We start from the raw sequence: 14,391 nt of genomic DNA, 5'->3' as shown, positions 1-14,391 counted from the left end.
CTGTGTTTCCTTATTCTGAATGCATCCACCTGCTCTCCTTCTAACATTCCTCCCTTGGATCCAGCAGGTACCGCCCCGTTTCCTGCCTCTATTTTCCCAGAAGACTTTCTACTTATCCTTTACAGAACACTTATCAGAGGGGGTGATTGCTGGATGTTTGTGTCTCTCCTCGTCACTAAAACGAGCCTCTCATGTGACTCATCTTCACACACTCTGCTTGAATACCTGTCCTGAGATGCTCACCATCTCGAAGGCGGTGCATTCCACTGCAACCAACTCTCTTGGCAAAAGTGGTTTTCCTATTATTAGGAACCACATCTTCCCTGATATATGAACCTACTGACCCCAGCAGTTCAGTTGCCTAAAATTCTTTCAAATCGGAATAAAGATTCTCTTCCCATAATTAGGAACAGATCTCAAATATAAATATCCTGAGAGTGGGCAATACCTGTATAACTTATTCTAAAGTACAAATGATAAGAGCTTTTCCATAAAACAAGATCTTACTAAGAGAACCTAAGGGTAGGATTAGGAATATAAGGACATGAAAAATTTGATATAGTAGAGCACTGGGCTAGGAAATGAAAGATGGGCCCAATTTGACTTGTTATTTCTGAGTTTCCTCATTTGGAAAAGGGATCACTTACAGGATGAAGAATTCTATTTATTACTGTAATTGCAAAATTTTGTGTGGAAGTGGTCCATTCACCTGGGCTTGTCTTAAGCCTTTGATTTGGCTTGGCTTTCTCAGAGCTTTCTTAGCTCTGGATGGGCAAAAATTTGCACGTGTGTCAGTGAGCTTCAGTCTCCTGGGGACTGGGTTGATGTTCTTGGTGCCAAAGATGCTGACTCACATCACTCACCATTACATCAATCAATGAGGCTTTTATTCCCGCCTGTTTTGAACCTTCCTCTCCCCTGCCTTGAAACCCTGTTTTACCATGGCTATTTATGGAATTTGTATCATAAATATTTGCAGGTAACACATTTACTGCAGGTAACACATTTTATTATGATTTTATTATATAATCTCTTTTCCTGGAGTTTTGCAAGTAAAGACTACATAAGAACCAACTCTTTATTTGTCCTAAGTTCCACCCTACAGAACCAGGCCAATATTATAATTGCTTGATGCACAAGACTCAGTGACTCAATAAATACTTTACAAAAATAATGTATTTTTTCCTTTCTTAAAACATAAAAAATCAGGATTTTCTAGATGAGTTCCCTTCCTCATTTTTATATTTATTTACTGGAAATATATTGGTGGAGAAAAAAATTGTTAAGATGGTATGAAAATAAAATAGATGAAATGAAGTTCATGTTCTTTTTCCATTTATTTTGCAGTTTTCTTTGGAAAAGTGCTACTCCTTGTTATTAACTCTGATCTTCCTGTAGCCTTCTGAACCTATTAAGGCATGAACAGAAATTCTACCATTCTGGGGCCTTTTAGTAGAATTACAGCATTGTGCTAATATCATCCTTTATTTTAAAGCTTATTTAAAACTAGGCCTCAGATTTGCTCTTAAAATATCCATCTGCTCCCCCTCTACCCCCTAGCAGTCTGAGGGAAGGGCATTTTGGCAGCTGAGACTTAAGCAAGGTACCTCACTGGCTAACTCACCTTTGGTTTCAGGTTTTCTTATGCTGATATCTTTCTATTGCATTTCTCGTTTTAAAAGAAGTCATTCCTGGAAAATTCCCTTTCTCTTCCACCTCCCTAAGCCTCTTTCTGAACTCTCACGGAAGTGATTAAATAATTTCGGGATGACAACTCCAGAGAAAAGGTTATGCATAAATCACATTCATATTAAATAAGTTATACATAAAACTGCTTATCACGTTTACAATTTCAGTCTCTTTGCCCCATTGCTTCTCTGGGAACCACTGAATCCGAGGTGAGTTGAATTCCACCCACCACGACTTCCAGGTTCTTCTTCCGGCTTCTTTCTTCACATCCTCCTGAGAACGTCCCTTCCTCGGAAGAGATCCAAGGGGACCGTTGACATTGAAGATGGCAACGGTGGCTTCATATGGCAGTTGCGAGGGCCTGGCGCCAAGCCCTCGTGTAACTTACGACAAACGCTCGCGTGGTATATACACCTGTACATGTAAGCTGGCGAGAGCGGCTCTCCGCCGGGCTGCGATTGGCGCGGGGCGTTTGTGTCGGGAACACCAGGGGCGGCGTCTCTTTAATACTCCCTGGCCTCTTGAAACTGCTTGATGTAATCTTCGTCGGAGGGGCTCTCCGTGCACTTCTGTCCGTTGTTGGGAGGCCGAGCCTCGTTATACCTGCTCCAGTCGCCCTTGCAGAGGATCCAGGGCAGGATGTCCACTTTGTAGTGGAGCTCCGCTGAGAACTCGGTGCTGATGAGGTTGGGCGTCCCCGCCCCTTTGCCCCTGGTGATAAGCTGCATGTTGTCGCCGTAGCAACAGTGCTGGGCAGCCAGCGTGGTGCTCTCCAGGGACAACATGGAGCGAATGCAATACCGGGCTGTGGGTTTATAGATCTCCAGCTTCTCCTTGGGCCCGCTGGCGTCCTTCCAGCGGAAGTCCTTGCGCTTGACGCGGTCGAAAATGTCAGCTGTGCTGTAGGCCACCTCGGTGGGGTAGGAGCAGGGGCAGCTGGGCAGGTCGTTGATCACCTTGTGCATGTATTTCTTTAGGAACTCGCTTTTGCAACTCATCCAGCGCTCACAGCTGTCTGTGTCTGAAAAAGGCCACAGAGAAACTTCTCATCAGGTGCAAAACTGGGAGCAGGATGACGTTAAAGTCAACCTCTCCATTCCCGGGGGGCAGCCCCTGGTGTGGCGAACACACTCACTGTCCTTGAACTTGGGAATTTCTTTGTCCACAAAGTTCTCTGCACCACCAATTCCTTAGTTTATATTATGAAAAAATTTTCAGATACATAGGAGAGAAAATATACAATGACTGCCTAGATGCCATCACCTAGACTCAATCATCATTATATTACCCTCATTAAAATTTTCTTTTGGAAACATATAATATTATTATTCCCAAACTAGTCAATGCTAAAGGAAATCAACCCTGAATATTCATCGGAAGGACTGATGCTGAAGCTCCAATACTTTGGCTACCTGACACGAAGAAACAACTCATTGGAAAAGCCCCTGATGCTGGGAAAGATTGAGGGCAGGAGGAGAAGGGGGTGACAGAGGATGAGATGGTTAGACAAAATCACTGACTCAATGGAAATTCCAGGAGATGGTGGAGGACAGAGGAGCCTGGCCTGCTGCAGACCATGGGGTCCCAAGAGTCGGACATGGTTTAGTGACTGAACAATAATAAGTTTTAGTAGGCATCTACAAAAAAAGGTGTATTTTCTATGGTTTCCTGAATAACCATAAGCCCATTATCTATCACTCATAACTAACTGAACAATAATTCAGAGATCCATTTTGAATCTTCTCTTTAAATGAGCAATGAGTGATAGAAAGTACCTCAAAGTAATATTTGTAAGACTAAGTTATATTCTACCACTCACTGACTTGGAGATCAGTCCTGGGATTTCTTTGGAAGGAATGATGCTAAAGCTGAAACTCCAGTACTTAGGCCACCTCATGCGAAGAGTTGACTCACTGGAAGAGACTCTGATGCTGGGAGGGATTGGGGGCAGGAGGAGAAGGGGACGACCGAGGATGAGATGGCTGGATGGCATCACTGACTCGATGGATGTGAGTCTAAGTGAACTCTGGGAGTTGGTGATGGACAGGGAGGCCTGGCATGCTGCGATTCATGGGGTCACAAAGAGTCGGACACGACTGAGCGACTGAACTTAACTGAACCTCTTAACTGTAGGCAGGAAACAGTAACAATCATTATATGGAAATCTCCATGAAAGATGCCTTAAAGAAGAGGCTGGTGGACCCTGGTTTTAGAGAATTCAACATTTGGCCCAAGGCCACTGACCTGTAGGCTTATAGCCAGAACTTGTCATCAGAGGTGTGTCATGTTTGGCCGTTACAGTATTTAAAAATAATGAATTAATTGCCAATATTTAAGAATTAGTTGATTCTATTTATTCCTGTAGATTCCCTGTTCCATTTGAAAAAACAAAAGATATACTGATGCTGATCATACATTGTTCCCATGGGAACAAGTGGTCCTGTGAATAGGGGACAAGTGGCTACTTCTTGGTCAAGGCAGGAGGTCCCCGGTCTGTCACCTTCCCTGCCTGATCCTGTCCCTGTGGGTGTTCGGTCTGGGTCATTCAGTCGTCAGAGTTTAGGGCTTCTGGGCTGGTTAATGTGTCAGTCTGTGTTTTCCCAAACCCTGAGACAAAGATGCAATGGAGACAGTTCTTTGGGAGGTGATTCTGGGAAACACCAGCAGAGAAGGGAGGCAGGACAGGGAAGGAGGGGGGCAGTGTGGAGTGTGGATCAGACACGTAACCACTGGAGAGACTGGAGCATCTTTTCACAGGACCTGGGAAACCCATTCAGAGTCAGGGTGGACCTTTATCCAAGGTCCGTGATCCTGCAAAACAGCCAAGGTTAAGAAATCTCCCCACTTTTGCACATTTTGGAAAACCACTTACTGTAAGAACCCTCTTCCCCACAGAACATGTAAGTCTCAACGCTGCCCCTGTGTTTTCCTACGACAAAAACAGACACAGGGACTTCCCTGGTGGTCCAGTGGTTAAGACTTGGCACTCCCAAAGCAGGGGACCCAGGTTTGAGACCCGGTCAGGGAACGAGACCCTGCATGCCATGATTAAACCTCCTACATGCTGCAACCAAGACCCCGTGCAGCCAAACAGAAACAAAACAAAACAAAACCCAGACGTAGATGCTCCAGATTCCCTTTCTTTGCCTGATAAATGCTTAGCTAAACTGCTCATCCCCACCGATCAATTAGAGCAAAATGTATCTCAAATAAACTTTAGTGAACATCCTCTCTTTCTTTCAAGTCCCTGAACTTGGGCCTGCCCTCAGCCTGGGCCAGAATACAGCCTTTCTTTAAGGGTGCCTCCTGAAAATAGGTTGGTCTCCCAGTAGAACATTCTCTCATGTCCTGTGTGACTGTGACACTCTTCCATCTCATGTCCCCTCACAGGGTTCTTCCAGCTTTATTTACTCCTCTATCAAAGAAAACTCTTTAGCCCTAACCCTTGAGAGGCTTGCAGGCCTCTCAATCCAGTGTTCTCTCTATCGCGAACAGGCCCCTTGCCCTTTGCACTAAATAATCCTTGGAATACAGTCTTTGAAGAGAGGTATTTTTATTTGGCAGGGGCCTGAGTATCAGTCACTGATTGGGGGCTGCTCCTGGACTTCTGGATGACTGTGCATTTATGGGCTGGTGGGCTCTGGGGGCCAGAACAGGCCCACGGCAGAGACCCCAGGGGCTGCTGGGGGGTAAGGATGTGGCGCGGGCAGGTTTCCTGCAGCGTCTGGCTCAGGAAGCTGCACTGGGTTGGATGACCCGTATCTCAGGAAACCCTCCATGGTGGAATGCAGGGGTGTGTGGTGGGGAGCAAAAGCAAAAATATCCCACCGGTGTTAAAAAATGTCATTTTCTATCAGGGCAAGTCAGGGGGTGCATCCAGGGGTGAGCGGCCCCAGGCTGGCCCGGAGGCTTGGAGGGGCGGCCACAGCTGTCTCGCTCAGAGCTCCTGCAAGAAGGCCTCAGGGGTGCTTTGCTGCCTGGTGTCGTGCAACTGCCCGGTGCCGTGCACCTGCCCTGGGGTTCACATCCAGCTTGTGCTCCCTTGAGGCTGCTCGTGGTCAGCCAGGGTGCTGCATGAGGGGGGACTCCCGGGTGAGGCAGCCTTTGCTGGCTCCCTCATGGGTGTAGGTGAGACTTTCTCCAGCTTCTCAGAGGCCCTTGCTCCCGGTCCTCTCTCCTTCCTTCCCTCCCTTGGCAGGGGTCAGGCCTGCCCCTCCGTCTGAAAGCTCTCCCCGCCTCCTCTTGCTCCCACGCCTTTGTCCCTCGCAGGCGGGGGGCTCCCCCAGGGAGGGTGTTGAGTGTCCAATCCCATCTCAGAGGGCTGGACTGGACCCAGACTTCGTCCAAGAGCAGTGAGGAAGGCCAGCCAGGTTGGTGGTAACTGTGTGGCCCATGGTTAAGCAGAGAGAGTCTGAGGGCAGGGAACACGTTGTTTCCCCGGAGCAGAGGATGTACAGAAGGGAGATCACTGGTGTCAGGACCTGGGGGTCTTCAGTGTGGTTTAGGCCCATTCAGAGGGCACTAGGGAAGCATGGATGGTTTTTGAGTGACAGCAAGCTCTTCAAAGCCAATTGCAAGAGTCCCAGAGAGATGCTTGGCAGGTATGGAGGGTGGGATCAGGAATAGTCGGGAAGGTGGGGCTGCCAGGCCTTGGAGGGCTTGAGGGGAGAGAGGGAGGTGTCAGAAGTGACTCTCCACCACTGACCTGGGTCCTGGGAGGCTGGTGGTGTCAAGAGTGAAAATCGAGCGGTCAGGATTGGGAGCCAGCTTGCAGCTGGAGGGAAATGAGGAAGAGAGATCTGGGGCACCTCTCAGGAGCGTGGGAAAGGCCTGGCCTCAGATGGCATGTGTGGGCGCCTGGGACTGCCTGGGTCAAATCCCGGCTCAAGTACTTAGTAGCTCCGTGACATTGTGCAAGGCATGCTACCTCGGTGGGCTTCAGTTTTCCCATCTCTAAATAAAATGCTGGGGATAAAAACAGCACCCATCTCAAGAAAGTCCCAGGAGGGTTAAACCAGAAGGCAAGCAGACCATACACAGAACAGGGTGGGGAACGCCACCTGCAGGAAGGTGCCAGACTCTGGGGCTCCACCCTGGCGAGCTCCCGAGTGCGCTGCTGCAAGGAAGGGAAGTGTTTCCTGGGAAGCGCAGGTCTGCAGAGCCAGTGGGGGTCCTCCTCAGAGGGCAGGGTTTTCAGAAACACGATTCACAGAGGCTCCAGAAAACAGCTTTGCACTTTCCCTCCAGGGCATAAGGGCATCAAAAGTCAAGTACATACAGGACTTGCATCCATTGACTTATTATTTTTTTTGATCAGACTTACACGGAGTATTCAGTGTGAATGTTTTCAGTGCTTTATGAGTATCAACTCATTCAACTTTACAATAGATCTAGGAGGTAGGCACCATTAAAGTATGAAAGTGTTAGCCGCTTAGTTATGTCCAACTCTTTGCAACCCTATGGACCGTAGCCCACCAGGCTCCTCTGTCCATGGAATTCTCCAGGCAAGAATACTGGAGTGGGTTGCCATGCCCTCCTCCAGGGGATCTTACTGGCCCAGGGATCAAGCCCAGGATTCCTGCATTGCAGGCAGACTCTTTACCATCTGAGGCACCAGGGAAGGCCATACACCATTACCTTAGACCATTTTTCAGATCAGAAAACTGAGGCAGGAGTCGGTTAAGACATTTGACCTTAGGCTAGTCAAGCTTTTCTCACCCCTGCTGGGCATATTCCATTTGTCCTTCTGTCTCCTCATCTCCCTTTTCCTTGCCCTGGAAGGCTGCCCTGCGTGGGTCTGATTTGTGGACCCCCTGAGCCCTAGTTTCTAACTGGGGTACGCCGATGGAAGGACCAGGTCGAGAGGCAGAAGGAAGAAGGGGCGAGGTAAGGGTGCTGTCCTTGAGGCTCCTCCCTCCCTGTTAACACGTTGGCTACATCCTTCTGGGAGTCAGGAGTGTGTCCACTCCGCCCAGTGGTTCTGGGACCCTTCCCCTAGGCCCTTTAGTCCAGCGGGTGGTGCGGGCTCCCCATTGTTGCCAGTCCCAGAGTGCTGTACAAGCCCTTCTTGGTTTCCATCCACCTGCTCACACCTTTGCCAACAGATCCTCATCAAATGCTCCTCTGTCACCTGATTTGAGCGTGAACCGTGTCTGTTCCTGCCCGGAACCTGCCTGACATGCCATCCCTTCTCATCCGGTGTGTCCTGAGCTGCCCGGAGGAGCAGGGGGCTGGGGTGCACCTGGTCCCATCCCCTGTGAAAGGGCAAAGCAGCTGCCTGCCTGTGGGGCAGGAAACGGGGGGAAGACAGAGTTGCTCTCTGCCCCCAAAGCCTGCCTTGCGGCTTTACTATTTTACGCAAAACTCCCACAACCTTTAAATTTTGGGGATTAAACGCACTGTGTTTGCAAAAGGCTTCTGCTGGTGGCAGCTGGGTGTGCATGAAGGACTGTGAGGGAAGTCCTGGGCAACAGAATTTCCAAACTGATGCCAGCTTGGCTGAGGAGAGCAGAAGTGGGCGCAAATGAGAAATGGGGCAGAAGGAATCTTACCTTTCTGCAATATAAAATCACATCCAGAAGCACATGCAGCTATTTTTATACAGCAGGATTTCCCCTTGCTGAGTAGACACTTTTAACTCTGTTTGGACCATGTTTATTGTACTTGCTCTGGCACTTTCTACCAGAGGAGTAGCAGGGTGTTACAAAGGTTTACAGAAAACTCACGTGGTGGGGGGTGGGGGCGGGATTGGGATGGGGAAGGCAAAACGTTGAGGAAGTGCCCTTTCTCTTCCTTCTTCCCTGTGACCCTCTGCTGGGAAACTGACATCATCACTTCTTTATTTCGTTGGGGACACTTGGTGAGGGCTGCGGGAAGAGATTCCATGAGGCCTGAGGCCCCATGATGGGTGAGCCCCACGGCAGGGGCAGGGCGGTCCCACCCGCGTGCCGGGGCGGGTGCAGCAAGGCTGCTGGTCTCTGTCTGTCACTGCAGGAGGCTCCCTTTTGCTTGGTGTATATTTGGCAAGCAAGAAAAAGGCCGACAGCACTGGACCCCATAAGAGGAAGACGCAGTGCTTAAATGGGTCCAAGGATGGCATGGCAAAGGCTAAAGGAATCTCTAAGACACTAAATCAATATTTGGATGGAAAACGAAAAGAAAACTCTTCATACCGACTTCGAACAGTTTGGTGGCATTAAACTCTTCACTTCCTGCAAGCAGACTCACTTCGGTGGCAGCTGTCCTGAAGGTGTCTTCAATTCCTAGACACAGACAAGAGCTCTTTTTTCTCTAGTTATATGGAAAAAGTCACCCCCCTGCCCCCGCCCCAGCCCCACTGGCAAATAAAAAAACAAATACACATGAACAAAGCCTTTTTTGTACTCATTACTACTCATGGGCAGAAACCTGCCAACAGAGGAAACAGTAAAAAGCAGGTATAGAGCATAAAATATATTAAAACCCCAGATACCATTTGCGGCATGAAATCAGATCCAAATGTGCCTGAATGTCCTAAGGAGCTCATTCCCTGGTCCCGGGAGTGGGGTTTTGGGTGGTGCTAGACACACATCAGGATGTGTGTTTGTCTGGAGGTGTCAGGCTGGCAAAGTGAGCCAGAGACTGGAGAGTGTGTTGGTGTTGTGTGTTGTTGTTTAGTCACTAACTTGTGTGTGACTCTTTTGAAGCCCCATGGATTGTAGCCTGCCAAACTCCTCTCCCCATGGGATTTCCCAGGCAACAACAGTAGAGCGGATTGCCATTTCCTTCCCCAGGGAATCTTCCTGACCTAGGAATCAAACCCATGTCCCCTACATTGGCTGGCAAATTCTTATCCACTGTGCCACTGTGCCACAAGTTAACAACTTGTCTAGTGGTTAACACTGGTCTTAAGGACTGACTCACTGGGGTTCAAGTGAGTGACTTGGGTAAGCCCAAGAACCTCTGGGTGATTCACTTTTCACATCCATAAATAGGGAGAACCAACAACCCTCCTCAGAGCCTTGGATGAATTAAATGAGTTATGCATAAAGAAAGCACTTAGCGTAAGAAGCAGTAAGTGTTGGCTGACATTTTCTCCTTGAATATTTATCTAGCTCATTCTGAGGTAAAAGACCCATTTCTTGTATGTTGGGACTTTCAGCACTGCTGATGATACTGCAAAAGAATAAACTGGGGGAGGGATGGATTGGGAGTTTGGGATTAACAGATGTAAACGATTATATATAGGACGGATAAACAACAAGGTTCTACTGTATAGCACAGGGAACTATATCCAATACCCTATGATTAAACCATAATGGAAAATAATATGAAAAAGAATGTAGTATAAATATGTATATATATGTATGTATAACTGAATCACTTTGCCATACAACATTGTAATTCAACTATACTTGAATAAAATAAATATTAAAAAGTTCAAAACAAAAAAATTCAATGTTAAAAAAAGAATATGCTGGGTTTGTCATTACTTGCTCTGAGCCACGGAACCTAGTTTGCCTCACGTTTCCAGGCTCCCTGCCCTACTCAAATGACCATCCGCACCCAGGCTTCCTTTGCAAAGGGGAATCCCACGCAAGCGGAAGCAGTCAGGAGAGGAAGGAACAGCGGAATGTGGCCTATTTGTTGGAGAACTTTGGCTGTCCTGCTAGGTGTGAGTTGATTTCGTTTAAGGGGCTCTCTCTGATTTTATGTGAGGCCCTTCGAGCTTATTTGTACGGTCAGCCTAGGGGACAGATTTTTAGTGTCATCACCACCAGATCAGGGAGACTGCCTGGCCCTTAAGTCTTTCCAGTGAGGCTGAGAAGACATCAGGAAAGGAAAGAGATGGTGCAAAAGAAGATCCTTCATGTTCAAGGGAGCCCTGCAAAGCTGGGGGAGTCAGGAACAGAAAGGCAGAAAGGATGGAAGCCAGGTCAGACGAGAAGGAAATGTATGAACGGGGCTGCTGGCCATGCTGCTTTCAGCAGTGAGAGAAAACATTCAAAATGGGAGGAGAGGTGATATCTGCTACCAAGTTATCTAGGTCCACTGTTTTGTGTCTGCATGCCAACTCTGGAGGAGAAAGCAACAGGCAAGCTGCCAAGCCCTGACATGAAATGCTGTCTGTATTCACGTGTGCCTGAGCCCAGTACCCTTCACCCTGGTGGTGGTGGAAGAATTTAATCGTTAAGAACACGGATTCTCGAATCAGACTGCCTAGATTCAAATTCCCAGCTGGACCACTTGCTTCTTCTGCGACTCTAGACAAATTAGCCCATGCGTCCCAGTTTCCACAGCTGCCAAATGAACACCATCATCAGTGTTTAGTTCATGACATTATTGTTGGAATTAGACGAAATAACACATGCAAAGACCTTAGAAGTTTGCTTGATACTGAAATACTCAAAAAGCTCTACTCTTCATGACTTTCCGCATCATCTTTTTTCTTCTTCATCGTCCCAATCTTTACCTTCATTTTCTTTCGCTTCATCTTGTCTTCATCTTCTTTCCCTCTCCCGCTCCTCTTCACTTTCTTCCTGCCTTCCTCCTCTTCTTCCTTCTCGTTATTTGTTGGTTTATTTCTACCCATCCCACCAGACTTCTAACTGTTTCATTGTGACGAGTATGGGAAAGATCAGGACGAACCTCTTGATGGAAATTGATCAAGCACTTTCGGAAATCCATCCGCACGGCTGACGCGGTCCGGAGCTGCCTTTTCTCATGCATCAGCCCCGTCTTCTGCGCATGCCCGTCTGTTACCACGCGCATGCCCAATCTGATCGTCTCTCTCCGCAGAAAACCCTTTGCTCCCCCACATTTTTCTTGTAAATCTCAGCCTTGTGGTTTGAGAACAAAGTTTCCAGGGGTAGCAAAAGGAAGTCTGGGGTGTGGGGAATCAAATGTTCTGTTTCTGAAATTTCTTTCAGAGGAAACCGTTGGGAAAGTGTGATTTCTTGGAAGAGCCTGAGGTAGTATTTTAGGCTGGTTTTCTACCTGTCTGTAGGGAACATGGTACGTGGAAAACCACAGACCAGGAGTTGATAAACTCTTAGGTAAAGTGTCAGAAAGTATTTTAGGCTTTGTAGGCCCACTCCAGTGCTCTTGCCTGGAAAATCCCATGGATGGAGGAGCCTGGTAGGCTGCAGTCCACGGGGTTGCAAAGAGTCGGACACGACTGAGCAACTTCACTTTCACTTTTTACTTCCATGCATTGGAGAAGGAAATGGCAACCTACTCCAGTGTTCTTGCCTGGAGAATCCCAGGGACGGGGGAGCCTGGTGGGCTGCCATCTTTGGGGTCGCCCAGAGTCGGACACGACTGAAGAGACTTAGCAGCAGCAGCAGCAGCAGCAGCAGCAGGCTACATATGGTCTTTTAAAAATTGAAGTATAGTTGATTTACAATGTTGCGTTAGTTTCAGATGTACAGCGAAGTGATATATGTGTATATAAAATGATAAGAATATATATTTGGTATCATATGTATATCATATATTCTTTTTCATATTCTTTTTCATATTCTTTTCCATTATAGGTTATTACAAAATATAATAGTATAATTCGCTGTGCTATACAGTAGGTCCTTGTTGTTTATTTTATATATAGTAGGATATATCTGTTAATCCTGAACTCCTAATTTACCCCTTCCTCGCTTGTTTCCCTCTTGGCAACTGTAAGTTTGTTTTCTATGTCCATGAATCTATTTACATTTTGTAAATAAATTCATTTCACATTCAGACTTGGTTGCATATCCTTCCTCCTCTTCCTCTCTCTTCACAGCCCTTTAAAAACGTGTGGGCCATACAGAAACAAGACTAGACAGCGGTTTGGCAATACTACTAGAGTCACAATTGTTTTCTACTCCAATATGGCCTCTCACTAAGTTTGCAACTATTAGTTAAGTTTAAAAAAACATGGACGATGCAGTTTAAAGCAATAATTAAATGCCAAGGTGCCCCAATTTGCTCCCTCTGGAACTTTCAGCAACTCTCAGGCTAATGCATGGTTTTTCTTCGGATGGCTGTTAAGCCTCTGATTCTGGCTTCCTTATTAGCCCATGAACATCCATCTTCATGTGTCTCTTTAAGGTACAACCAATTCCACATCAAAGGACCAAGTTAACCAGAATCACGCCTTAAATTAAGTACATGGGAGCATTGTCTTCTAGGTCATGTTTACTGAAATTGCATATCAGGCTCAGAAAATCCATCTTTTTATCCTCCAAGCTCATTGTCTCTTGTCCCAGTCTGGTCAGAATTCTCATTAGGAAAATGGTTGTCTTGTAAACAGTCAATTTCTATAAGTTTTTAAATTTTTTTTTAAAATTTTTTTATAAGTTTTTAAATAGAAGCTACAACCTTACCCAGACTCACAGAGACAAAGAACAAACTAGTGGTGAGCAGTGGGGAGGGTGAGGAGGGGCGCCATAGGGCTGGGATGTTGGTGGGGTGTACAAACTCTCGGGTGTAAGATAAGCTACAGAGATGTATTATACAGCACGTGGAATATAGCCAATATTTTGTTGTAACTGTAAATGGAGTATAACACTTGGAAATTGTATAACAAAATAGAAAATAGAACAAAAAGGAAAAGCTTCTCCGGGAACGTAGAGCCACACCCCTGAGCGCACCCACCTGGGCAGTTGGGACGGTCACACGTCCTCGATTCGGTGGCGGTACACGCATAGCCACAAGACCTGGTCCGTTTCTGGTTGCCATTCCCACAGGTGACACTGCAAACAGACCAGAGGCTCCAGTCGCCCTCACCGTCTGTGGAATCTGGAAGGGAGCAGGGAGATGGTCACCAGCCTTGCCCAAAGAACCCTCACAGCCCCCATCCGGCTGCCTGCGAACTGCCCACTTGCAGCATCCCCACTGTTGGAGGGGACCAGGTGCCAGCCAGAGGCGAAAAGTTATGGCCCCAGTGCTCATTTCAGGGATTAGCTTCATGATGCAGGGCCTCTCTCTGAGGTTCTGACCCCTAGAAGATGCCTGTGTGTGTGCATGCTCAGTCAAATCTGACTCTTTGAGACCCTGTGGACTGTAGCCTGCCAGGTTCCTCTATCCATGGGAAGAATACTGGAGTGGGTTGCCGTGTCCTCCTCCAAGGGATCTTCCTGACCCAGGGACCAAATCCAAGTCTCCTGTGGCTCCCGCATTGCATGCAGATGCTTTACCACTGAGCCCCTGGGGAAGCCCAGAAGATGTCTGAAACTGAAAGTCACTCAGATGTGTCTGACTCTTTGCCACCCCATGGATTATACAGTCCATGGAACTCTCCAGGCCAGAGTACTGGAGTGGGTAGCCTTTCCCTTCTCCAGGCAATCTTTCCAATCCGGGATCAAACCCAGGTCTCCCGCATTGGGAGATTCTTTACCGTTGAGCCACCAGGGAAACCCAGAAGATGCTTAGTAAGTGCTTATTGAAAATGTACACATCCACAGAGCATGGGACCATGCAGTAATACGGTAAAGATTTTCCAAAATGACAGCCATCAGTTCCTTCACATGCACAGAGAGGAGTCACATGAAGGGCCCCAAAACACTCCACACGGGAATAAAGCCTTCTTGGACCTTCCAGACACTTCTCAAGGGACAGCTAAATGCAGCTGATGCCATTGGCACTGGAGGAGCTGCCCATTGGAGCCCTGCCTGAAGTTCTGAGTCACAGAATTGTGAGAAGGATACACTGCTAATGTTTTAGTCACCAAGTTTGGAATGGTTG

The 14,391-nt window shown here is 47.4% G+C and overlaps 1 protein-coding gene across 3 annotated transcripts in view; it reads right to left on the bottom strand.

Moving 5' to 3' along the window:
• Positions 1-992: 992 nt before the first annotated feature.
• Positions 993-14,391, bottom strand: part of ISM1 (isthmin 1) — a 92,557-nt gene continuing 79,158 nt past the window's right edge. For all 3 annotated transcript variants that reach the window (XM_069547117.1, XM_069547119.1, XM_069547118.1), the window contains 3 exons: positions 13,303-13,446; positions 8,862-8,951; positions 993-2,710 (listed from right to left, as the gene is read on the bottom strand). In XM_069547117.1, coding sequence (XP_069403218.1) covers positions 2,193-2,710; positions 8,862-8,951; positions 13,303-13,446 — 752 coding nt within the window. In that variant the 3' untranslated portion in view covers positions 993-2,192. The remainder of the gene's footprint in view (positions 2,711-8,861; positions 8,952-13,302; positions 13,447-14,391) is intronic.

Source organism: Ovis canadensis, chromosome 13, assembly GCF_042477335.2.
Source record: "Ovis canadensis isolate MfBH-ARS-UI-01 breed Bighorn chromosome 13, ARS-UI_OviCan_v2, whole genome shotgun sequence".
NCBI lineage: Eukaryota > Metazoa > Chordata > Mammalia > Artiodactyla > Bovidae > Ovis > Ovis canadensis.
This window is presented reverse-complemented; position numbering and strand designations above follow the sequence as displayed.